Source organism: Dendropsophus ebraccatus, chromosome 12, assembly GCF_027789765.1.
Source record: "Dendropsophus ebraccatus isolate aDenEbr1 chromosome 12, aDenEbr1.pat, whole genome shotgun sequence".
In the NCBI taxonomy this organism is placed as follows: Eukaryota; Metazoa; Chordata; class Amphibia; order Anura; family Hylidae; genus Dendropsophus; species Dendropsophus ebraccatus.
Genome location: NC_091465.1, coordinates 81,365,752 through 81,393,097, shown reverse-complemented (window position 1 = coordinate 81,393,097; position 27,346 = coordinate 81,365,752). Strand labels below are relative to the sequence as shown.

Here is a 27,346-nt window from a genome sequence, read left to right as displayed (position 1 = left end):
TGCTGGGAGTTGTCCTATCTTAGTCATACAGGTCATGCTGGGAGTTGTCCTATTTCAGTCACAAATTCCACTAACACACACACACACACACACACACACACACACACACACACACTCCATTAGTACACACACACAGTCTATTAATGTACACACACACACACACACACACACACACACTCTATTAGTGTGTACACACACACTCTATTAGTGTACACACACACTCTATTAGTGTATACACACACTCTATTAGTGTACACACACACACTATTAGTGTACACACACACACTCTCTATTAGTGTACACACACACACTCTCTATTAGTGTACACACACACACACACACTCTATTAGTGTACACACACACTCTCTCTATTAGTGTACACACACACACACTCTCTATTAGTGTACACACACACAGTCTATTAGTGTACACACATACAGTCTATTAGTGTACACACACACAGTCTATTAGTGTACACACACACACAGTCTATTAGTGTACACACACATACACACTATTAGTGTACACACACACAGTCTATTAGTGTACACACACACAGTCTATTAGTGTACACACACATACACACTATTAGTGTACACACACACTATTAGTGTACACACACACTCTCTCTATTAGTGTACACACACACTATTAGTGTACTTACACTATTAGTGTACACACACACACACACACACTCTCTATTAGTGTACACACACAGTCTATTAGGGTACACACACACACTCTCTATTAGTGTACACACACACACACACACTCTATTAGTGTACACACACACTATTAGTGTACACACACTATTAGTGTACACACACACTATTAGTGTACACACACAAACTCTCTATTAGTGCGCGCGCACACACACACACACACACACACACTCTCTATTAGTGTACACACACACACTCTATTAGTGTACACACACAGTCTATTAGTGTACACACACACACTCTCTATTAGTGTACACAGACACAGTCTATTAATGTACACACACAGTCTATTAGTGTACACACACACACACACACACACACTATTAGTATACACACACACACACACACACTATTAGTGTACACACACACACACACACACACTCCATTAGTACACACACACTCACTCACTCCATTAGTACACAAATACCCACCCACACAGCAGTAGCAGTGGAGGAGGACACTGAGGATGTTTCTGAGGATGCCGATCAGATTCCTCATCGTTCTCTGCCAGGAGGGGGGGGCGGGGGTTGGGTCATCTGCCATTACACTTGTCCCTGCACTTCTCCCCTCTCCTGATTGGCTCCAGAGGTCATGTGACATTAATTAGAAGCTTTTCTTCAGCTCTGGAGCCAAGCAGAAGAGAGGAGGAGCAGCACAGGACCTGCCGTTGCGGAGCTGGAGTAGAGTGGAGAAGGGATTCTGCTGTGTGAGGCGGGGTGGGGGGATTTTTACGTGAAGCTACATTGCACCCCCTGTAATTTACCAGGAGATGGCGCCCTAGGCCATCGCCTACTCTGGCCTACCCTTTGTCCCGGCCCTGGGTGCAGTTACAAGACCCACTATGCGGGACGGGAGGAGGAGGGGAGGAGGCGCAGGGGGCGGACTGAGCAGGATGCAGTGGTGCCCCAAATGCTCTTAATCCCCAAATTTGCATAGGGGCCATTAGTGAATTTAGGAGCAATGCTGCGGCGCAGAGGAGTGGTTCTGGCATCAATCTACTCCTAAGTTAAAGGGCTTCTGTGGCATATCAGCAGGTTCTCTTGGCAGAACCTGCTGATAGTGCCGCTGTTAAAGTGGAAGCCGCAGCAAATATTATTCTGTGGAGCAGTGAAAACTGCAGCCAATCAGATTTCAGCTTTCATTTAAAAAAAATATATATCTGAGAACTGAGAGCTGGAAGCTGATTGACAATTGTATAAAGCGCCAGGGAACAGAGGAAGGTCGTTCAGGCAGCAGTATATGACGGCAGCAACAGGGAGAGGAGGGCAAAATATATTCCATACAAAATCATAGAAATGTATAATACAAAAGGAGGTCATACAGTAACAGGGTGTAGCAGCCCTCATAGTTTTATTAGGGATTGTCACCTGGAATCAATAGACTTCTGACTGATCGCCCATCTCAAGGGCCAATAAAACATGGCCAGGGCACAGGAGTGTCTTCAGCTTCAATGTCTCTCCCCGCATCCTTTAATAGCTTCTCAGTTCCCTCCAAATGAAAGGCTCGGTGCTCGCTCTCATCGGTGCTTGGAGGGTTGGTAGCCCCATCCCCCCTTACTACTCCAAATGGCTTACCAGGCGTTACTAACAGCATGGGAACTACGCTGAGGATGAAAGTAAGAGGCAGACCTTCATCTTCGGTACCTCGTGACCAGTAGGGAGCTATCAGCAGGATAGATTCATCTATCCTGCTGATAGTTCCCCTTTAAATACGGCTGTCAGTTAAAATGGTACAATTAACCAGTACGACCAATTGGACCTCATGGACTGATAGTGACGGGTCACATTATGAGCCTTCTCTGTACCCCCTAGTGCAGCTGACATACATGGACATTGTTGGTCGGGAAGGGACTAAACCAGCTTGAGCCCTTTAAGGAAAATATTATAGTACTAGACAACCCCTTCAAAAGAGTCGGAGCTCTGTTTTTCTGCAACCACCACTAAAGGGGTGTGAGGAGCTCAATATTATTGACTATATATCTATGGAAATTTTTTATTTTATAATTTTTTTACATTTTTAATTAAATTCATACAATAAAAAGTGATCAAATGTTATATGTACCCCTAAATGGTACGAGTAAAAACTATAGCTCATCCCATAAAAACAAGCCCATGATGAAATAAAACTGTTTCATAAAAGCCAAAATTGGCTAAAGGGGTAAGGAGTAGAGATGAGGGAACCGGGTTCGGGTTCGAGTCGTTCCGAACCCGAACGTTCGGCATTTGATTAGCTGGGGCTGCTGAACTTGGATAAAGCTCTAAGGTTGTCTGGAAAACATGGATACAGCCAATGACTATATCCTTGTTTTCCACATAGCCTTAGGGCTTTATCCAAGTTCAGCAGCCACCGCTAATCAAATGCCGAAAGTTCGGGTTCGGATCGACTCGAGCATGCTCCAGGTTCGCTCATCTCTAGTAAGGAGTTAAAACATGTAGAAAATACGGATCAAGTAGGTATGATGTCCTGTAAGGAGTTAACAGGCTGTAAAGTAACAGAAGACATAATGACTTATACAGATTATCAATACACAATGACATCACAGAAGACAATATAATATGATATTTAAAAAAAACATTGTAATTACACTAAGTAAGTAAAATCTTCTCTATTTTATTACATTGAGATAAATGTTTGAACAGTTCTCATATTGGCTGTATCCCTCATTGACAGCGACACATGTGGAGTTCACAGGCTGTAAAGCAACAGAAGATACAATGACTGATACAGATTATTAATAACCAATGACATCACAGAAGACTATATATGATAATAAAAAAAACTAAAAATAGTAAGCAAACCACAGGCTGACTATAATGATGCAGCATTGCGGCCTGTAATTGGCTGAGCGGGCTGTCACTCTTGTCTCTAGAGCCAATTACAGGCTGATACATATATTGTATTAATCCTTATATTTATTTTTATTTATTTATTGGGGGGGGCATTTGGAAACATTTCAGACAAAAATAAAAAACATAATATTAATGATGTTAGAGATGGGGATCAATATATATATATATATATATATATATATATATATATATATATATATATATAATATATCAGCTAGCATATGGCTACAGCATTTTTTTTTTAACTAAATAAAGCTATGTACCTTATATTGAGCATAGTCACTTTGTATGTCTCTTTTCACCAGGTCAGTGTATGTGGTCTCTGGAGATGTTTCAGTCTACAAGGAAAGAAAATGGGTAAATAATAGTGGTTAGCAGACATATTGTGGCATAATGACCCCTATAACCTCATGGATCAGTCATAGACCTCATAATGTATGGCCCAAACCACCAAAAATATATGTGCCTAAAAGCAGGGGCCAAAATATAAAATCTATTGTGGTCAGAGGCAGTCATGAGAGCAACTGGCAGAGCAGAGAGCTAAAGGCTGCTTGCTCTGTCAGTCCACTGTATAGAACTATAAGGGCCGATTAGAAGCCGTTATGGTGAAAAACATAGGTGCCGGAGCAGACCACCTTCTGCTTAATCTGCTTAACTCCTTATGTACTGCAGTGTGTAAGTGACCCAATGTTCTCTTACATGCTGCAGCATAATAAAGGGTTAAAAGCAGAAGAGAAGGAGATGGCTAGTGCACTGATGACCCCTGAATTCTGCAGGAGCTCCAGAGAACAGAGGTCAGGGGTTATCAGAGCAGTGATCCCCGGGCCCCCCTCCCCCATTAGCCCCATAGCAACTGCCTACCCTGCCTCTATGGTAGCTACGCCACTGCCTAAAAGCTTCTGGTTTTTCCTTTAAAGAGGTTTTCTGGGCATATCCACAGGACCTAGGTCATCAATGCCTCATTAGAGGAGTGCTGAAACACCGTACCCTCGCTGATCAGGTGTTTGGGGCAATAGCTGCACCGGCACCTATGCAAAGTGAATATTGTCGAAAGTCTTTTACCATCTATGGTGTAGTGGTGGAGGACACCACAGCTCAACTCCTATTGAATCGACAGGAAGCTTTAGAGTAGTGACCACCACTACACAGTAGAAGGCGCAAGGCTTCCAACACTGTTCTGTGTGTTTTGGCACCAAACAGCAGAGGCACCGGAGGGTTTCATAGACTTCGATGGGGGTGGTCACTAATAAGTCTCTTTGAGAGCTGAGGGCTGGTGACTGACCGGTTGACTTACTAAATCCTATTGGCATATAGGGTATCAGAGTAACAATTCTCAGCATTATTAGTAGGCTTGATCGAACATCTGAAAAAGCTAGGTTTTATCGAACTCGAACCTAGCCGGACCTTTCGTATTTGATTGCTGATGCCTTCCCGGTCCGTGCGGAAGGAGGAGACATCCCGGGGACTGCCTGGAATTCTGGGATTCAGCCTAGGTAATAGGCTGAATCCCGGAACTCCAGGCGGTCCCCAGGATGTCTCCTCCTTCCGCACGGACCGTAAAGACATCAGCAATCAAATACGGAAGGTCCGGCTAGGTTCGAGTTCGATAAAACCTAGCTTTTTCAGATGTTTGATCAAGCCTAATTATTAGCTAGAGAAGGGGAAAAGTGGTTACAAAAAGCAAAGGGGCACAAACCTTGGAGGCCTGGCTCCACATACATGATCACATGATCCCTCTTACCCAGAAAGCCAAGATTAAAGCTCTAATTCTAATACATTAAGTTCTTTCCCACAGTGTCCAGTGGAGTCACGTACCTCATTGCCTTTCAACTTTTGGCATCTTTTTCTATGGGGAAAAAAGACGCACCATTATGACAGCTATTAGATTTTAGTAGTAAGTAAAAGAAACAAGCAAACTAGAAAAAATAAACCATTACTAGTGGATGAAAAAAAATGATGGTCAGTGTCCCATGCCCCTTGTTTCTGCTGCTGAATGTGATAGGTCTCTTTTGTGTTTGGAACTGTGAAATGTCATATGGTGTGTTATCTGATTTCTATTCACTGAAGGTTGTAGATGTAGGGGTTAACTATGTCTTTGTGGTGCCCGAAGAAGCGTGGAGACGCGAAACAGCTGTCTACTGGAGGGTTTTAGCGTCCCTGCCGCCTGCTAATTGCTTTTGCCAACAAGAAAGTTTTCACAACAATAAAGTTTACAGCACGTACCGGTGAGTACCCTTACATTATTTCTTCTTTAAAGACTGTAAAGACAGTAAGACTGGTCATCGCCCCCACTTCTAAGCCTATCAGCTTCAAGTTTCTCCTTATCTACCTGAGCCAATAAGTGCTCTGTTTACTTCAGGCTACTCTCCACCTATGGAAAACCTCACTGTAAGATATATATATAGGATGGGTAGTGCAGATCTAGGGGTTGGCTGTAGTAGCCACAGCAAGAGAGTCAGTCAGAGCAGAGAGTCTCCCTCAGGAGCCTGGCCGGAGGCCAGGGTTCATGCCTGTTCCTGCGTTCTAGTGTTTGTGCAAATCAACCATGTAGTGCTAACCAACTAAAGTGCGGCTACTGCTGAAGTTTTGTCCAGTCCATGCTGCCAGGTCTATCTTCATCTGAAGTCTATTTACTTCATTGTGTAGGGTTGCAGAAGTTGCTTCTTGCCTACCTTCCCCTTGGCCGACCATATTTGCTCAGGTCTCTGGTCAAAGACAGTACAAACGGGCTATCACGTCCATGCCCAAATTTTCCCAAAAATTAACTCATAGGGGGAGATTTATCAAACATGGTGTAAAGTGAAACTGGCTCAGTTGTCCCTAGAAACCAATCAGATTCCACCTTTCATTCCTCACAGACTCTTTGGAAAATGAAAGGTGGAATCTGATTGGTTGCTAGGGCAGTCAATTTCACTTTTTCTACACCTTGTGATTGAGGGACTGTATTGTGATGGATTGTATTCCAAAGGTTGTTCAGTAAAGCTTCCAGTTGTCTCAAGAAACAGTGTGATTTATGTCCTACATCAACATACCGCACAACGGGGAAAATGGTTTTCATAAAAGCATTTGTGGATGTGGGAAACTGCTAGTGTACTACTCTGGTACAATATACTGATGAATGATATACAGTACACTACCTCCAAAAACAGTAGACGAGCAGCACAAGCAGCAGTAGTAGGAGGCAGATCGCTCCACTTGTTGCTACAAGGATAATGGTACTAATGCTGAAGCCGTCATCTGTAAGAAAATATAACAGACAGACAACGGATGAAGAAATAAACTGGAAGAGGAAACATATGAAGTGAAATCAATAAAGTGTTTGAGCGCCCTCTACTGTTGACAGATTAAATTAGCAAATTTCCTCCATTCCTTTCAATAAAATCACAGCTTTCCTTCTCCACAACTTAGGATCCTTCATTGACTAGAAGCCTAAATCTCAGACATTCTTATTATTCTTATTCACCATTTTGGTCTGCTTTCTTAGTGCACTGTAAGGCCACGACCACACAATGTTTTTTTTTTTCTTTCCGTAAGTTTGGCGGCTGTTTTATTGGTCGCATGTCATTCTGTGCCCAGATAAGAGACGTTATTTTGAAACAATGGCTGTACTCGTCTCTCTTTAGTGGTTAGATAGAAAATAAATGGAGCTCTGAGTCACACAGCGACTGGTGGCTCCATTTATAACAAAGCGGACACTGCGACAATCTAGAGATCCCCAAGGGCAAGGAGGTCGGACCCACTGCATATTCATACTGTGGATAAAGGACAGGTAACTTTAAATTGCATAAAACCTGTTTAACCCCTAGACGACCTAGGACATACCTGTACTCCCTGGCTGCCTGTCACCAGACGATCTGTGCGTACAGGTATGTCCTGGGGTATGAAGCACGCTCTGGAGCAGAGCGTGCTTCATAGCAGGTGGGGGCCGGCTGCATTCAGCCGGGTCCTCACAGTTAATGACAGGCTGCACCGATCGCGCTGCATCATCAACCCCTTATATGTCGCTCCTGTCACTTAGTGACCGCGACCCCCGCAGGTCCCAATCTCTCTGTCGGACTGCCAGTCCTCAAAGGGTTAAAGGAGAAGTCCAGCGAATTATTTTTAAAGTATTGTATTGGCTTCAAAAAGTTATACAAATCCCGAATATACATTTACTACTGGAAATGCTTATAAAGTGCTTTTTTTCCCTGCACTTACTACTGCATCAAGGCTTCACTTCCTGGATAACATGGTGATGTCACTTCCTGGATAACATGGGGATGTCACTTCCTGGATAACATGGTGATGTAACTTGCTGGATAACATGATGATGTCACTTCCTAGATAACACGGTGATGTTACTTTCTGGATAAAATGGTGATGTCACTTCCTGGATAACATGGTGATGTCGATGGCTGCTGGAGAAGATGATGGCAGGGGGACACTGAGGGACACGGGTAACTGGAGGGACACTGAGCATCCCCCTGCCATCATCCCTTCTAGCAGCCACAGCCCGCACAGCTCTGGGAGTCGAATTGTAACATCACCATTTTATCCAGGAAGTGACATCACCATTTTATCCAGGAAGTGACATCACCATTTTATCCAGGAAATGACATCACCATTTTATCCAGGAAGTGAAGCCTTGATGCAGTAGTAAGTGCAGAGAAAAAAGCACTTTTAAAGCATTTCCTGTAATGAGTGTATATTAGGGATTTGTATAACTTTTGGGGGGGGCAATACAAAAAAAATTGACGGACTTCTCCTTTAAGATAGGTCATAGAAAAATGCAGTTATGAGACTCCATACTTCTTTCTCTGCATGGGAAATACAGGCTTCCTTAGTACAACCATATCAGAGGGGAAATAGGAATCAAGATGGACAAAATAAAAAAAAAATCTGGATTGCTTTCTTAACAAGTTCCAGGTCACTAACGTTTTATCCAGATCTCTTCGCAGGAGGCATTCCCAGCTGTGTTGTGAGCGATACATGAATACTGCCCATTGTTCTCCCCATTGTTATATAGGGTCAGAGTCTTCTCTGTCTCATTGTGTAATATAGCTCCATCCTTCATCCAGGTGTAGTGAGTGACATCAGGACGGCTGCTCAGGAAATCACAGATCAATGCTGGGAATTCACCTTCATTCTTCATGGTGATGTGAACTCCAGTCGCTGCATCTACAAAAGAGAGAAAAGTCAATTTAAGCCATTAATGATAACATAATGTATATGTATTTATATGTGTTGCACAGCTGAAGGTAGTCATGGGATAATGTTTTATCTGTACTATGTGTTCCATGCTGACCAATGGGAGGTGCCCTTTTATATCTTTTATCTTTCTTCTTTATCCTGCACACAATCATCCCCACCACTCACAGGCAGACATATGGAAGGCCCCTGTAGGAGGGGTTGTACTTGTGGAGAAAGTGCACATCAGTCTTATCCAGATTCTACGAAGCAAACAGTCCCTGGAGAAGTTAAGCCAGGGCCTGGCTTATGCCGGGACCCCTGTAAGGGACAGCAGTGTAGTCTAGTCACTTAAGTGAACAGATGCAGTTTAAGACAGTTCTTATACTACTACCACTATACAGTATCTACTATGCAGTGCTAAGCACACCCAAGGAAGGGTAGTCACCAAGGAACACCCTGACCCACGCCAGGAACACGTCTAAAAAGAACAGGGTAGTATCTCGAACAAGAGAGGAACTTGCCTCGATAGGACAAAGCAGCCAGTACAGAAGGCCTACGTATCTTTTCGTGCAGTGCGGGTAACTGGTAAACCTCGGAACCTTGCTACACCCAGATAACCATGGCTAGGGCTTATACTACCCTACTGGGACGGGTTCTACAATACCAGGGGGCAGAAGGGGGTCAGACAAAGTTTAAACTACAAGTAATGTTTTACTATTGAAGATATCTCCAGGTTCTGGCAAAGCTACACTGTGTTGGGGCTCCTCTGGCAAACTCCTCTACTTTCTACTCTATAAACACCGCTACAACTACCTCTCTTACTTCTCTCAAGCACCTCTTTCAAGCACTAAGGTGCAGCAGTCAAGAGTGTGTCAATATTTATTTACTTGTAAAAATGTGTACTGTTATACTGAAAAGCCTTACAGCAAAGCTGTTATATTTTTATATTTAGCACAGGACTCATCTTCTATCCACATCGGCACCTGTACACACACCTCTGCATACCTTGGATTATTTCCCCCCTTCTGTGAGTGGCGGTACGTACAGTCTGGGCGGGTCAGCTGCCACTCAGGAATGCCGTGACAAGAGCCCAACGGACCCACAACAACCCAGCAGGTTACCGACCATTTGGAGAACACAGCCAGCCATACAACACCTGTGTGCTGGACTAGCACTGGCGTCACGACACTAACACCTCCGGCTGAGCTGATAAACACCACTACTAACATCACACCTGGTGGTCACCACACATACACAATACAGGTATCTTTGTATACATACACAGTACAGGTATCTGTATACATACACAGTACAGGTATCTGTATACATACACAGTACAGGTATCTGTATACATACATGGTACAGGTATCTGTGTCAGGGCTGATTCTCCTTTCCCCACATAATTTCTGGCAGTACAGGAATAGGGCTCCATGTCTCTGGTCACTTTCCTCACTATAATTTCCCGTCCTCTCTCCAGTAATCTGGATTTCTCTTTCCCTTTGTACCATTCATAGTAATATACATCAGGCTTGGAGAAGCTGTTACATTGTAACGTCACATCACTTCCCTCCATCACATCATCCATCCCAATGGTGACAGTCACATTTTTTGGTGCATCTGTCAATAGAAATTTTTATAATTTTATTAATATAATTAATATATGATATTGGTTCTATAAATAGGAAAAATGTGTTACTTTTGAAACATTTTCTCACAGCTTAATAAGCTGTTTTGGTGAGTGGGATATGAAAGTACCAAACTTCAGGAACTAAAACCTTAATAACAAAACATTTTAGGGAAAACTAGGGAAAACTGAGGCTCCACAGACTCCTTCTTTGCATATTCAAATTTTGTAGGGGACAATCAGTGGAGACTCGTAATTGAGTACTCCATTGGATTTTTTCGCTGTTCTCCCTGAGTTCAGTGATTGTTGTGACAATGTAAAGAAAACACTTTTAAAGGGGGTACTCCAGTGAAAAGCTTTTCCCCAGTAATTGAAACACATTACAAAGTTATATAAGTTTGTAAAATGCTTCAATCACCTATCTGCCCCCCTTCCCTATCCCCCCCCCCTTCAACCCCCCACCAGGAAGTGAAGTAAACTCATTCTTACCTAATGACTGTTGACCCAGGCTGTTCTGTGGCAGCCATTCTGTGACAATGACATCATCAAGAGGGAGGGGGGTCTAAACCCTGTTAAGCCAGCTTCTCTTTTGTCTGATGACACAGGTTTCTGAGCTCTGATTGGCTGAGCAAGATGAAAGCCATCTAACAGTTTTACAGAGTCAGTGTCAGGGCGCCAGGGAACAAAGAGACACAGGACAAGTGGGCCCTATGGCTATCACCCCCCACGCTGTCCCTACCTACTTACAGTGCAGGTCCTAAATGACCGTCCGCAACTGGGCAGCAGTCCCTGCACTCAAATAAGTGCAAGACACAGTACAGGCAAACAAGGTACAATGACAGTAGACAAGGCAAGGTCACAAAGACACACAGAAAGACAGGACCAAGAAAGCAGCAAGACACAAAGTAAAAGACAACAGGTATACAGGCAATGTAGAACAATAACAGCAGACAAGACTAAATAACCAAAGAGGCAGAGGTAAGAACCAAGAAGGCAGCAAGGAACGAAGGACCAAACTAATAGTGGACGCACCAAGGTAAACAGAGAACCAAAAGCCAGAGATAGAAGCAGGGTGAACTGAGGACTAATCAAGGTACACTGAGGACAAAGCGAGACACAGAACCAAAAGACAAAGACTGCTAAGAAACAGGCAAGGGTCAGGAAACCAGAAATTCAGACTATAAGGCAAAAGGCTGGATCTAGCTGAACAGACAAGCTGCACAAGACTGTCAAGAGCCCAGACTGAAGGGAGAGAGAAGCTTATAAGGGAAACCAAGTCCCGGGCAAAAAGCTCATAGGTTAGGCAGGAGAAACGCAGAAAGCCAGGAGGTAAAGAGACCTGTCCATCAGAACACAGCAGAGACAATCACTGAGCAAGCCACAGCAAGGTAAGTGCAGGGAGAACTAAGAAACATGGAAAGAATAAGCAAAGAACAGAATAAAACCAAAAACGGACTTAAGGCCAAAAGCGCAGTCTTTGGCACTGAGGTCAAATCTTTGCCGCAGAGGATAGCACTGATGCTTTTTCAGGCACAATCATGACAGTCAGTTAGACATCACAGGAGACAATGTGCATCATGGGAAACCTCAAACCAGGAAGCAAAGAAAAACTGAAGACACCAACTGGAGCTTTAGGGACCTTCAAACTGCGGGAAATTGGTAAGTGGGAAACCATGTTTATTATTGATTGATTGTTTTTTTTTTTTTTTTTTTTTTTAAATCAGAGCAGGAGTACCCCTTTAAGAGCAACTCAATAGGCACTGTAAACATTATATAACCAATGTGGTTAGATAAAATGTAAGGGGTGAGTTAAATGATAAAAGAAAGCATGCAACGTACTGAAATATAAAGGGTGGGAAAAACATTAAAGTTTTATAAAGATCACAAACAGTAAAAGAGAGAGAATCAGTTTACGAATAAAGCAAACAAAAATTGTTCCTATTATACATACATACATAGTAAAGAAAAAAAAAACTAAAAAGGTTGGTCTTCTGGTCTTCTCAGAAATAACCTGGATGTAATGGTGTAGTAGGATGAGGAAAAGGCCAATCTATTAAATACCTTCTTCTCTGGTGTATTGTCCAAGGAAAATTCAATAACAGATGACAAGTAGTGATAGTTAAATTCTCCAATAACTCTCACCTGCTCAACCCAACAAGCTTAAAAACTGTAACATACACAAATTACTAGTTCTAAATGGCATACTCTTCAAAAGCAACAAGAAAAAAGCCTCAGCATCAGCACAAGTTAATAGTGGAATCATTCCTTTCACCCATAGTACGTACAATTGATGTTGAGTGTTATTGATCTCGCATATTGTCTTCTATTATGATATGTAGCCATGCACTGAACATAACTCCCATCATCCTTATAGGAAGGAATATAGGTGAGTTGTGATTCTTCTCTCCAGGATCCTCCAGATATCTCCACTGACTGATGTGTAACTTCCCCCGGTTTATTCCATTGTAGAGAAGGAGGACTGGAGGGAAATGTGTGATATACAGTACATCGCATAGTGGCAGCTTCTCCTTCAGTCATATCTCCAGATCCATGAAGCTGAACGTTCACTTTATCTGTAGAATTATATGTTATACATCAGAAACCTTGACTCTTTCTTTGTTCTCCTTTAGTATAGATATTAAGAAGAAGGAGAAAGTAGATCAGTATGAAAGAGAGGAGCAGAAACCATCAGCAGTGTGTACAATAGGTCATGGCCAGTTCATGCATGTAAAAGCTATAACGTTTGATATTTTTCAGTCCTCCAGGCTGTATACAGTATATAGAGTACACAGTACATATATGCAAGAAAGGAGTCCGTGGAGACTCAGTTGCAAGGCCGAAAACACGGGAATAGCCAGATATCCCTCCAGGGAAGGAAACTTGTTGCCAAAGGGGTGCCTACCAGTGGTGAGATCACCAAACCACCCTGATATGCAGCCCCTTAAGTCCCACTCGGTTGGGAGTCATGGGACACAGATAGGGTAATACCAGGGTGGCCCCTTCTCCATCAAAGTCTACCTCAGTTGCGACATGACAAGGGTTTACCAAAAACAGGCATCCATCTACAGACAGCTGTTTTGGGTATTGCAGTGTGGAGCAGGATTCTGGCAAACTAGACCAACAAAACACAGCAATCACCGAGCTCAGGGAGATCAGCAAAAAAAAAATCCAATGGAGTACTCATTCAAGAGTCTCTATTGATACATTGCCCCCTATAAATGTGAATATGCAATAAAGGGATATGTGGAGGTTTGAGACTAGCAACTAAGGCTTTCTTGCATATTCACATAATACAGGAGGCAATGTATCAATGGAGACTCTTGAATGAGTACTTCATTGGATTTTGCTTGCTGATCTTCTTGAGCTCAGTGATTGTTGTGTTTTGTTGGTTTAGTTTTCATTGCCCCCATTAACCAGAATCCTGCTCCACACTGATGAGGGGCAATACCCCGAAACAGCTGTCTGTGGATGGATACCTGGCTTTGGTAGTCACTCATCATGTTGTTATACTCACAACTGAGTTTGATTTTGATGTAAAAGGGGCCACCCTGTTTTTCCCTATTTGTTTCCCAACACTTGTTACCGAGTGGGACATAAGGGGCTACATATCAGGGTGGTTTGGTGACCTGCACCCCTTGGCAACAGGCTTCTTTCCCTTGGGGGGTGGGAGAGAGATATCTGGCTATTCCGATGTTTTGAGACTTGATACTGAGGCTTAACGGACCCCTTTCATTGCCTTACATTGAAATTGAGCAATGTATCAATAGAGACTCTTGGATGAGTACCCCATTGGATTTTTTTAATTTTTTTTTTTTTTTTGCTGCTCTCCCTGAGCTCAGTGATTGTTCTGTTTTGTATATATCTCTGTATACATACATAGTACAGGTATCTGTGTCAGGGCTGATTCTCCTCTCCCCACAGAATTTATGGCAGTACAGGAATAGGGCTCCATGTCTCTGGTCACTTTTCTCACTATGATTTCTCGTCCTCTCTCCAGTAATCTGGATTTCTCTTTCCCTTTGTGCCATTCATATTCAAATGCGCCAGGCTTGGAGAAGCTGTTACATTGTAACGTCACATCACTTCCTTCCATCACTTCATCCTTCCCAATGACGGTGACAGTCACATTTTTTGGTGCATCTGTTGAGGGCAAAATATTGTTATGATTTAATGAATATAAGTAATTTACTATATTTGTTCTATAAATGGAAACTCAAGAAAAAAGGAAAATATTTTGTTTCTTTAAAAAAATTATAATGTCTTCACAACCCTTTCTCCTAATTTTATTCAACAACCTAAGGGTCACCTAGGTAATATTGGGCACAAACGTGAAGTTTCAAATTTTAATTTAAATATTAATAAACTGTTTGGTAAGCAGGCTACAAAATCACTAAATATTTAAAGATTTCATTAAAGATTTCTAAAGACCACAAAGACTGAAACAAAAACAAAACACTATTATAGTAAGAAGATAAAGTTTTTATTCTACATATAGTTAAAAGGTGGATAAGAAAAAGACCAATCTATTAAATACCTTCTTCTTTGGTGAATTTTCCAAAAATAATCCAATGACAGATAACATGAGTAGGGATGGTGTAAATTCTACATTAAACCTCACCTGCTTAACCCAACAAGCTTAAAAACACTAACACATATAAATCACCAGTCCCAAATAACATCCACTTTAAATTCCCCTTTTATATAGGAACCCAGAATGAGTTTATACTAGAATTGTCCCTTTCACCTACAATACGTACAGTAAATGTTCAGTGTCATTGATCTCACAGTTTTCTTTCTATTAGGATATGTAGCTGTACATTGAACAAGACTCTCATCATCCACATAGGAGGGCATATAAGTAAGTTGTGATTCTTCTTTCCAGGATCCTCCAGAAATCTCCACTGATGTTTTTTTAACTTTCCCTGGTTTGTTCCATTTTAGAGAAGGAGGATTGGAGCGACATGAGTGATCGGCTGTACATCGAATAGTGGTGGCTTCTCCCTCAGGTATTAATCCAGATCCAAGAATCCGAACGTTGACTTTATCTGTGGAATTTTATTTTAAACATCAGACACTATTAATTTTTTTTTTCCGTTCTCTAATACAAAGTACAAAAGAAACAAAGAATGATGGTAGACTATCTTAGTGTCATTCAAACTAAATTTTATTCAGTAAACATATATACAGGTGAGTAGTATATCCATCACCACATTCTTTATGGATGGTGAAAAGTAGGATACGGCCTAGTGGAAGGAGGGTGTTCCTATCTATAGACTATGAGTCACTTAGGTCAAGCGTCCCCTACACCAGGTGGAACTCACCCTACACTTGGTAGTGGTTCATCCAGGATCAAGTAGAGGTTTTCCCTTATTCCTAGGTAAAAACTATCCAAAGGTATTCCATGTGAACATCCTTACGGTGGGACTACTTTATGGACTCTCTCTTGCTAAGTCTACATACATGATATTGTGATGACACATTTCCATATACTCCCTGATTAACCCATCTATCAGAATTAAAGAAAATGGGAGTGGAATGTGACCCAACAGAAATTAAGACATGGAATCTTTATGTGCATTACAGACTGAAGAAGTTTTCTAAGATACTGTATAGTCATCTATTTAATCTACTGTGATAAATAATGTGACCACTTGGTGGGACACCCTACCGACCATTATTGAGGACCATACCTCTATCCTATTTACCTAGAACTGACAGCCTCAACTTTTCCTGACCGACCACTACAAAGAGTAAGGTGAATTCCGCCTGGTGTAGGGGATTCTTGACCTAGTCTATAGGTAGGCCTTTACAGGAACACCCTCCTGCCAGTAGGCTATATCCTACAAAAGATTCATTCTCTATTAGAATATTTCCATCAACAGAGAATTTTTAGGAAGACTCTACAAAAAGTTTTCTGTAAAGCAAAATGCAAACTTAATGCAAATCTCATCTGTTCTGTGAACAACCATATTACAGGTCTCATCATCTCTAACTTGAGGGTATGGACAGTCCTGAGGGGGGGGGGAGATAAGTCAGACAGGCCACATCAGCAGCAAGTGGGAAAAAAATCTACGATAGGAAAGGATGAGAAGACCAAGAGATCAAGTACCAGACACATCTCAACATAAAGTTTGCAGAATGGACATCAGATCAGTGAAAATCTTCACTATGGTTTGATGAGTCAAAGCCACCATGTCTTTGGGGAAAGGTGAATGGAGAATAGATGTTTGGATGGCACCATAACTACAACACCACATAGTGGATACCACCATACTGCTACCAAATAACACATACTATAAACAGACCAATATTTCCCCATACATTGAATATATAGCAATAGGTATCAGCTCTATATAAGCTCTGTACATCATATAAGAGAATACAGTGCAGTTCCATCTAGTGACTGACAGGGGGTCACTTCTCTGATCAGTAATTTTCCTTTTCTTTTCTATCTGGCCTAGACTACCATGAAAACCTCTTCCATCCACAACTCCTCTTTGCAAAACCTATTGAACAAACATCTGTTATTCCTCACTCTTGCTCCATTTTTCATATTTACCTGTGACATGTAGAAGAACAGCTACAGCTTGTCTCTGATATGCATTAACTCCTTTATCTTCTGCGATCCCTGGGTAATAATGTTTATTTTCATCTTCTCTCCTTACAGGATCTATCCGCAGGGTACAGCTCTTCTCTCCTGGTACCAGTGAGGTCCGGCCTCTGTATTCCTCCATTATGGAAGATGAGTCCTTGGTGTTTAGGATCTCTGGATATTCACTACTATTTAATATGTACCATACAGTGCTGGAAGGTCCTGAGGTCCCGGCAGGATAATATGTACAAGGAATCTCCACACAGGAGCCAATCAGGGCAGTGATCTCAGCCGGGATTGTCCATAGCTGACATACAGAGCCCAGATAGAAGCCTGGAGACAATGACACAGCATGAGGCTGGAGTCACAGAATGTCATTCTATCCGATTATTCTGGAATTGTGAGACAATTTACCTTGACAGATGAGGAGAAGATAAACCTGCTTCACTGCCTCCATTCTGTATGAGGATGGTCAGCGACTAAATCAGGAAACCTGTCATAGACGTCTGTAAGATGGGGAATAGATACAAGAACATGTCAGTAGCAATCAAATCCTCTATTTGTATGTACCCAAAGTTATGTAGTTCATGTGGCAGTCTCGGAAAACCGTCAAGCTGGCATAGATTTTCACTATGTTTTATACCTTCTTGCAGATATAAATCTTTGTAAATTGGGGGCAGGGGAGATTATAGATATGCTGGCTGAGAACTATAATATTCCACTTGATCTTGGAGGTCTATGCACGGTTGTTCTATTTGGTTTCTGCCACATTCTGTGCTCCAATGAGGGAACATGTTATTACATCCTGTCTGTGTTCTCCAGGCTTCATCCTACTGTCTTCTATTACTCATACCAAGGACAAGCCAACCCAGACCAGGTTCGCAGAAGAAGACTTCCTCTTACAGGTGAAAGCACAACCAGCAAAATCGCACATGTGCCACCCAATTGGTACAAGCCACAGTGATATAGATAGGACAAGATGTGCGATTTTGCTGGTTGCGCTTTCACCTATAAGAGGAAGTCTTCTTCTGCGCACTTGGGTATCTGATGACGATAGTGGGCCTCTCAGAGCTGTACCTATTTGTTACATGCTTTGTATAGAGTTGTGTCAATGCTTGCACAACTTTACCTGGTGAGTGACATCTAATATACCATTTCAGATTGCCATCTTTCACCTTTGGCATACTGCACTAGGATGCGCCCATCTCCTTTTCCTCTCTCTTTGTATTACTCATCAGATTCTGCTATAATAACTTGCCTTATGTTCAGAAACTTTGCTTGATTGTCTGTTTAGTTTTTCTGTGTTCTGTTTCCTAGAGCTGCCTGCCTAAAGTCATTGGTTCCTATAAATCTGATTCAGATTTTTCTATATCCAGACCTGTTTCTAAAGGCCCTTAATTAAGAGTTTTGATGGTGAAGAGATTGGCCATCACTATAAGGTGTATGGGGCTGTCTAGAACCACTGCCGACAGATGATGTTGGTGGTGACAGGAGTTGGCTGTGATAGAAAATCAAAGCCTACTCCTTTGTTCTGGTAGGGATATGACCCAGCAAGGGCACTCTCTGCCATGTCAGTGCCACCTTCCGTGTCCCTAAAAAGTTAAAGTTCTTTAAAATTTGGGGTTGAGTAGCTCTCTCCTTTTCATTCGGTTCATAGTAAATGTAGTCTGGGGAAGTGGATTTCTCCAGCTTTAATGGTTAATTCTTGTTGAGTAAATTCCCCAGGAAGGTGGTTTGGTATGTCTGAAGCCTCCCTCCCTAGTTCCTTAAAGGAGAAGTCCGGGCAGACCTATTTTTTTCCACAAGTGCTCTCACCTCCTCCGTCAGCGGCCAAGGTGGGACCCCGCTACGGCCACTGACTGGCTGAGCAGACCTTACACATCTTGTCCCGGACCCCCACTGAGACCAGGAAACAGCCGGGGACCAGATCGGCAGTATGCGGCCACCAGCGTTATAGAGGGGGAGGTGAGAGCATGTTATTTCTTTTGTCCTCCCCCTTCCAGGCACTTGTGAGAAAAATAGGCCTGCCCGGACTTCTCCTTTAAGAGTAGCTGGTATTGTTGCATCAATTATTTGTGTAAGTTATTGAAAATATTTGTACATTATTTACATACTGTTTGTACCTGTTTTTATGGTAAATGGTGTTAATAATCCATGACCATATCATCCACAACCCCTGGTGTGCTAAGTCTTTATCATCGGTTAGTAAGGGGGTGGATTGCGTGGCCAACGGTTGCCACCTCTGCCTCAGTCAAGGCACTGCATCATCTACTCTATTGGTCTTTGTAGTCGATACTGTATATGTGGCTGTTGTGTAGAGGGATTGCTTGCGTCTTATATAGTGACATTATAGAGTATTAGTGAATATTTCAGAGATTTGTGGTTATATGCACATTTGTTTTCATAATGGGGCAGATTGTTCAGGGACAGGACTGATATACCTATAGGTATAGGTTTCATTATATAGTAATATAATATCCAGGGAAGCCTTTTGTGTAGCATTGTTTTGTTTTTATTGCCCTGGGATTTGTGCATTAGTATAGGTAGCAAAGCCGCTTCTACTCTTTGCATTAAGGACTGGAAGAAATGACTTGGTTATTTCCTGAAATGTGCAATATCCTTTATTGCAAGTGATTTCATAAATAATTCCTACCTAATGCTGAAGTTACTGGTACTGAAACTGTCCGATTCTTACACAGTGTACACTTAGTATTACACGGAACGATAATTGGCCGAATCGGCCCTATCCAGCCCATTATCGTTCTGTGTAATAAAGACACCGATCAGCCGATGATCGTTGTCATCGGCTGATCGTTGATATAGGGGTGGACCTATAATTGTCGGGTGCCAACCGCGGATCGGTCGGTGTAATAGCAGTGCGTGGCCGGACGATATGCTAAGAATAATACATTACCTATCCAGGCTACAGGGCTCCTCTTGCTCTGTGCTTCTCCCCAGGTCCGCGCGCTCCAGCTTCAGAGAGGCCTGTCTCAGCTGACAAACCGCTCAGCCAATCACTGTCCGGGACCGCTGCAGCCAGTGATTGGCTGAGCGACCTGTCAGCTGAGACATTTAAACAAGGGCTGCAAGGACATCGGTAACGTTTAATAGGCCCAGTAAACAAGCACCGATCTAGCAGATCAGCGCTCGTTTACATTTATTATCGGGCCCCCATCGGCCCGTGTAATACTACCCTTAGACTAGACAGCCTAAGGCTATGTTCACACAACGTTAGAGAAAGAGAAAAGGCATTCGCTTTTTCTATTTAAAATTACTTCCGTTATTGCGGCTATTTAATCGACTTAAATGCAATGCATTAAAGTCAACGGAATGACAGACGTCCAATACACACAATGTATCAAATAACGGACATTGTCTGCACGAACGTCAAAATAACGATTATGTCAATAATTTCCGGATGTCGTTTGCAAATAGCGGACGTTATTTTTTAGTTGTTCATACACAGTTTTGTTTTTTTTATCACCGTCCTTTTACAGTTTTTACTATTAAATTCAATTTACTTTTCAATTAAAGACAAAAAGGGCAATCAGTCCACACGGCCAAACTGCAAAATTGCGGTCATCATTTTAAACTCTAAATGCCTTTGAGGGATAATGTAAACATGTCTTTTTGCTCATAATACATGGGAAAATGCAAGCAGCTCAGCAAAACTATGAGCCACAAAGTAACTCAAAGGGATGAGCAAACAATGGTGGAAAATCGTACCAGAAAAACAACAAAGAAAGGGTAAAAAATGTTGACAAAAGATATAAATTCACCATTTACCAAGTCCAAATAACTGACATGTCAGTTTTCTGCGGCTGCTATTCAGTGAATAGCAGCCACAGAAACCCCTGTCAGTGCAGACTATGAAGCGAGTGGTTGCGCGCGCATCAGAACGCTGCGGCCCAAAAGATCATCCGGCCGGTACAGCAGTCACGGAATGGCCGGTCTCTTACGCCATGTGAACATGGCCTAAGGCTTCACATTCAAAGAAGACCAACCACACAGAGAAGCCTGGGGAATCCTGATTGTATTGTAGAGAGCAACACAACATTGAAATATGGTTATAAATATATAGGGGGAGATTTATCCACCATGGTGTAAAGTGAAACTGTCTCAGTTGCCCCTAGCAACCAATCAGATTCCACCTTTCATTTTCCAAAGAGTCTGTGAGGAATGAAAGGTGGAATCTGATTGGTTGCTAGGGGCAACTGAGCCAGTTTCACTTTACACCATGTTTGATAAATCTCCCCCATAGTAAATGTATAGTATATAAGTAGTGACACAAGATGGTAATGGACACAAACATAAGGTAAAACAAGAAATCGATGTTACTTGACACTGCAGCATGAAATAAGAAGAGCTGGCAAAATGTAACAGATTATTTTTAGCCTCAGAGTATATAAACCTTCTCCTCCACATTACACTCTCTATATACAATGAATAGAGGAGGTGTGCGGAGGGGGATGTAGATGCGTAATATCATTGATGTCACTGAAGATAAGAGATAAAATAACAATAACTAATAATGTATATATCATATCCCTTACCGTCACACAGCAGAAGTCATCACAAACCTTACACGCAGCTATTTTCTTCTTAGACATTTAGAGACGTTCCTTGATTTAGCAACTTCCTGAACATGTGCAACATCCTATGCTGCTTCATATTCTTTCTCATCAAATCAGATTTTACTGAAAAGTGTAAAAAACATCCTTATCCTTGAAAGTGTGTGTTTTTGTGTGGGGGAGGAGGGGTAGCTACAGGCAGTTAGGGGTCTATTACAGCCTTAGGCTGTGTTCACAAAGATCATCCCGGCCGGTACTGCAGTACCGGGCGGATGATCTTTCCGGCCGCAGTGTTCCGATGCGGGCGCTTCAGCGCGCGCCTGCATCAGAACCTCCCACAGCACACAATAAAGCTGGCGGCCTGAGCCGCTCACTTCATTTTGTGAACTGACAGGTCTGTTATTCGCGGGTCCGCATGGGATCCTGGCCGGAGCAAATACGATCCGGCCGGGATCCCATAGAGAAATAGGCAATGTTCCACACTGCATAAAGTGTTGCCAATGGCAACAACGGCCATACTTTTACATAGTGTGAACATAGCCTTAGGCTTGATTCACACTGCCTTTTTGCAGTCTGTACAATGTATAAGTTTTATGGGGGGTTAGATGCAAAAAACAGATGCAAGCGAACTGTATGCAATCCATTTGGATCCGATTCTCCATTGACTTCCATTGGCATACACAAAAGCATAGTTGTCCCCATTTTTGTGTATGTTAAAAGTAACCATTTAAAAATTGACTTTTGCACGATAGTTACAGCCACCGGCACTACAACCTTTCTCATGCGGCTAGGATACACTACAGGGTGGGTGGAGTAGTCCCACTTAACTTTGCAAAGGTGGTGCTCACCTGCTGAACGGCAGTGAAATGCCTCCAATTCTTAAACACACCAGTAAGAGGATACAAGGGCACTCACCGTTCGATGCAAATAATCTTTATTGATGATCTTCTAAAAACATGATTAGCAGGCGGCGAGGACGCCGTGCACCTCCAGCAGACAGCTGTTTCACGATATTCGCTTTGTCAGTCTCCGCCTCTTCCCCTACGTCACAGGTTTTATTCACCTGATCTGGTGACGTGTGGGAAGGTGGGCGTCACAGTGGATTTTAAAAACAAGGTTAAAATTTAAAATACAAACATGATTGTTACCACCATGCAAAATGAAATCAGAGAAACATATTGAGGTCTATATGGTCGTTTAGACCGATGTCCCCTTGAGCGCCTGTTCTTATTATCAGGCGCGCTTACGTCCTTAACCCCTTAAGGTCAAAGCCAATTTTCGTTTTTGCGCTTTTGCTTTTTCCATTTTATGTTTAAAAGTCCATAGCGCTTGCATTTTTTCACCTAGAGACTTATATGAGTGCTTATTTTTTGCGAAACCAATTGTACTTTGCAATTACAGGCATAATTTTTCCATAAAATATGTTGTGAAACCGAAAAAAATCATTTGCGCTGTCAAATTGAAAAAAAAACAAATTTGTTTTGATTTCGGGGAGTTTTGCATTTACGCCGTTCGCCCTATGGTAAAACTGACTTGTTATGCATGTTCTTCAAGTCGTTACGATTACTATGATATGTAACATGTATAACTTATATTGTATCGGATGGCCTGTAAAAAATTCAAACCATTGTTAACAAATATATGTCACTTAAAATCGCTCCATTCCCAGGCTTATAGCACTTTTATCCTTTGGTCTATGGGGCTGTGTGAGGTGTCAGTTTTTGTGCCATGATGCGTTCTTTCTACTGGTACCTTGATTGCGCATATACGTCTTTTTGATCGCTTTTTATTAAATTTTTTCTGGATTTGATGCGACCAAAAATGCGCAATTTTGCACTTTGGAATTTTTTTGTGCTGACGCCGTTTACCGTGCGAGATCAGGAATGTGATTAATTAATATTTCGGGGGATTACGTGTGCGGTGATACTAAATATGTTTATTAATTTATTTATTTATTAATTTATATTTATAAAATGGGAAAAGGGGGGTGATTTGGACTTTTATTAGGGGAGGGGATTTTTTATTAATAAAAACACTTTTTTACTTTTTTTTTTACATACACTAGAAGCCCCCCTGGGGGGCTTGTATATACATAGCACTGATCTCTCATAGAGATCAATGCTGTGTATATACACAGCAAAGATCCATTAGATCGGTAATAGATTGCTATGGCCTGCTGCAGGCCACAGCAATCTATTGCCGAGCCGGGATCAGCGTCATTCCGAGAATCTCCCCCCCGCGATCGCATCACGGGGGGAGATCCGTGCCACTAGACACCAGGGATGCACGGAGGAAAGCACTTCAATGCAGCTGTCAGGTTTGACAGCTGCATTGAAGGGCTTAATTAGCCGGCGCGGCAACGGGATTGCAGCCGGGATCGGTCCCGGCGGGACCCCGCTCTGAACACCCCCTGCGGCACCATGATGTATCAGATACGTCATGGGTCGCTAAGGGGTTAATAAGGTTTTATTCACATTTGTGATATCCTTGCCGCTTACCTGCTCAAAACCCATGAATTTTAAGACTTTAATATCTCCTTCATGTATTTGATTAACCCCTTGCCGCAAAATGACGTTTGGGGAACGTCATGTAAAACAAGTAGTTCCCGCAACATAACGTTCCCCAAACGTTCCCCAAACGTCATGGCTTCTCTGCCTCCCCGCGCTGTCCCTAACGGTGATCCGGCAGCGGGAGGAGGCTATGTCACACAGCATCCTCCCGCTGCCTCTGCCTGGAGGGGTGCCGCGCTCCCCGCGGGCAGTTAACCCCATAAACACTGCGGTCGCCCGGCGATTGGGCGGCGGGAGGAGGCTGCAGAACGTTGCCTCCTCCCGCCGCCACTTCTGTAATGTCCTCCGGCCCCCTTCCCCAGTCCCCCGATACCGGCTGATCGCCGCTATTACCGTTACAGCGGCGATCTGCCAGTACCGGGCATTACCGGCGCCGCCGACAGCTGTCATGTCCCCCCACCGTGAATCCACGGTGGAGGGAGATGAAAATGTATAAATCAGACCCCAGATAAATCAGACCCCAAATTACCCCTAACCCCCCCCAGATTACCCGTAACCACCGCAGGTTGCCCGTAACCACCGCAGGTTGCCCATAATCATGCCAGATTGCACGTAATCACGCCAGATTGCACGTAATCACGGCACGTTGCCCATAACCACCGCACGTTGCCCATAACCACCGCACTTTGCCCATAACCACCGCACGTTGCCTCTAACCACCGCACGTTGCCCATAACCACCGCATGTTGCCTCTAACCACCGCACGTTGCCCATAACCACCGCAAGTTGCCTATAACCACCACACATTGCCAATAACCACCGCACGTTGCCCATAACCACCGCACATTGCCCATAACCACCGCACGTTGCCTCTAACCACCGCACGTTGCCCATAACCACCGCAAGTTGCCTATAACCACCACACATTGCCAATAACCACCGCACGTTGCCCATAACCACCGCACATTGCCTATAACCACCGCACGTTGCCTCTAACCACCGCACGTTGCCCATAACCACCGCAAGTTGCCTATAACCACCACAAATTGCCCATAACCACCACATATTACCCATAACCACCGCACGTTGCCCATAACCACCGCACGTTGCCTGTAACCACCACATGTTGACCGTAACCACCCCAAATTGCCAGTGACCCCCTCCAGATGGTCCGTAATCAGCCCCAATTGCCCGTAACCCCCCAGATTGCATCTAACCACCGCACGTTGCCTCTGACCACCACACGTTGCCTCTAACCACCGCACGTTGCCTCTAACCACCGCACGTTGCCTCTAACCACCGCACGTTGCATCTAACTCACACACGTTGCCAGTGACCCCTCCAGATTGCCCGTAACCACACTAGATTGCCGTAACCACCCAAAATTACATGTACCCACCCCTGATTACCTATAAGCACTTCAGTTTATCTGTAACCACCCCAGATTGTCTGTAACCACCCCATGTTGCCCGTAACCACCGCAGATTGTCTGTAACCACCCCATGTTGCCCGTAACCACCGCAGATTGTCTGTAACCACCCCATGTTGCCCGTAACCACCGCAGATTGTCTGTAACCACCCCAGGTTGCCCCTAATCACACGTAATTCCCCCCAGATTGCCTCTGACCACCGCACGTTGCCTCCGACCACCGCACGTTGCCTCCGACCACCGCACGTTTCGTCCGGCTACCACACATTGCCTCCGGCCACCGCACGTTGCCTCTAACCACCCCAAATTGCCAGTGACCCTCTCCAGATTGCCCGTAACCACGCCAGATTGCCTGTAACGACCCCAAATTACAGGTACCCATCCCAGATTACCTATAAGCACTTCAGTTTATCCGTAACCACCCCACGTTGCCCGTTACCACCCCACGTTGCCTGTTACCACCCCACGTTGCCCGTAACCAACCCTGATTGTCTGTAACCACCGCAGGTTGCCCATAACCACCCCAGGTTGCCCATAACCACACCAGGTGGCCCATAACCACACCAGGTTGCCCGTGACCACCCCAGGTTTCCCGTGACCACCCCACATTACCTGTATTCTCATTTTTTATTGTATTTTAGTAACTGCGCTATTCTAATAACTATTACTAGCTGCGGTTTTGCTCCAGCAAATTGGCGCTCCTTCCCTTCTGAGCCCTGCTGTGTGCCCATACACTGGTTTATGCCCACATATGGGGTACCGTTGTACTCAGGAGAACCTGCGTTACAGACTTTGGGGTACGTTTTTTCTCCCATTCCTCATGAAATTAAGAAATTTTAAACTAAACGAACATATTATTGGAAAAATTTGAGTTTTTCATTTTTACTGTCTTTTTTTTAATACTTTCCTCTAATACCTGTGGGGTCAAACCGCTCACTGCACCCCAAGATGAGTTCTTTGAGGAGTGTACTTTCCTAAATGGGGTGACTTTTGGGGGGGTTCTATTCTGCTGACACTACAGAGGCTCTGCAAACGCACCTGGCGCTCAGAAACTTCTTCGGAAAAATCTGCACTGAAAATGCTAATATGCGCTCCTTCCCTTCTGAGCCCGGCTGGGTTCCCATACAGTGGTTTATGCCCACATATGGGGTACCGTTCTACTCAGGAGAACCTGCATTACAGATTTTGGCATGCAGCTTCTCCCCTGTTCCTAGTGAAATTAAGAAATTTCAAACTAAACGAACATATTATTGGAAAAATTCTAGTTTTTCAATTTTACTGTCTTATTTTGAATACTTTCCTCTAATAACTTTGTGTCAAAATGGTCACCACACCCCAAGATGAATTCTTTGAGGGGTTTACTTTCCAAAATGGGGTGATTTTTGGGGGGGTTCTCTTCTGGGGACACTACAGGGGCACTGCAAACGCACCTGGCGCTCAGAAACTACTTCAGCAAAATCTGAACTGAAAATGCTAATTGGCGCTCCTTCCCTTCTGAGCCCTCCTGTGTGGCCATACAGTGATTTATGCCCACATATGGGGTACCGTTGTACTCAGGAGAACCTGCGTTACAAATTTTGTGGTGCGACATATTATTGGAAAAATTCAAGTTTTTCATTTTTACAGTCTAATTTTAAATACTTTCCTCTAATACCTGTGGGGTCAAAATGGTCATCACGCCCCAAGATGAATTCTTTGAGGGGTGCACTTTCCAAAATGGGGTGACTTTTGGGGGGTTTCTCTTCTGCAGACACTACAGGGGCGCTGCAAACGCACCTGGTGCTCAAAAACTTCTTCAGCAAAATCTGCATTAAAAAAAGCTAATTGGCGCTCCTTTCCTTCTGAGCCCGGCTGTGTGCCCATAAAGTGGTTTATGCCCA

General features: G+C 43.4%; 1 protein-coding gene across 4 annotated transcripts in view; it reads right to left on the bottom strand.

Moving 5' to 3' along the window:
• Positions 1–3,093: 3,093 nt before the first annotated feature.
• LOC138769700 (B-cell receptor CD22-like) overlaps positions 3,094–27,346 on the bottom strand; it is a 65,542-nt gene continuing 41,289 nt past the window's right edge. Inside the window, exons 1-12 of one of the 4 annotated variants that reach the window (XM_069948317.1) lie at positions 21,510–21,559; positions 17,371–17,462; positions 16,924–17,289; positions 15,122–15,409; positions 14,241–14,504; positions 12,650–12,937; positions 10,097–10,357; positions 8,486–8,728; positions 6,709–6,808; positions 5,387–5,417; positions 3,835–3,909; positions 3,094–3,414 (exon numbers count right to left, since the gene is read on the bottom strand). In XM_069948317.1, the coding sequence (XP_069804418.1) occupies positions 3,328–3,414; positions 3,835–3,909; positions 5,387–5,417; positions 6,709–6,808; positions 8,486–8,728; positions 10,097–10,357; positions 12,650–12,937; positions 14,241–14,504; positions 15,122–15,409; positions 16,924–17,289; positions 17,371–17,413 (2,046 nt within the window). In that variant the 5' untranslated portion in view covers positions 17,414–17,462; positions 21,510–21,559 and the 3' untranslated portion in view covers positions 3,094–3,327. Of the gene's footprint in view, positions 3,415–3,834; positions 3,910–5,386; positions 5,418–6,708; positions 6,809–8,485; positions 8,729–10,096; positions 10,358–12,649; positions 12,938–14,240; positions 14,505–15,121; positions 15,410–16,923; positions 17,290–17,370; positions 17,463–21,509; positions 21,560–27,346 lie in introns of those variants that run through there. The other 3 variants (XM_069948316.1, XM_069948318.1, XM_069948319.1) reach the window with 3 other exon arrangements.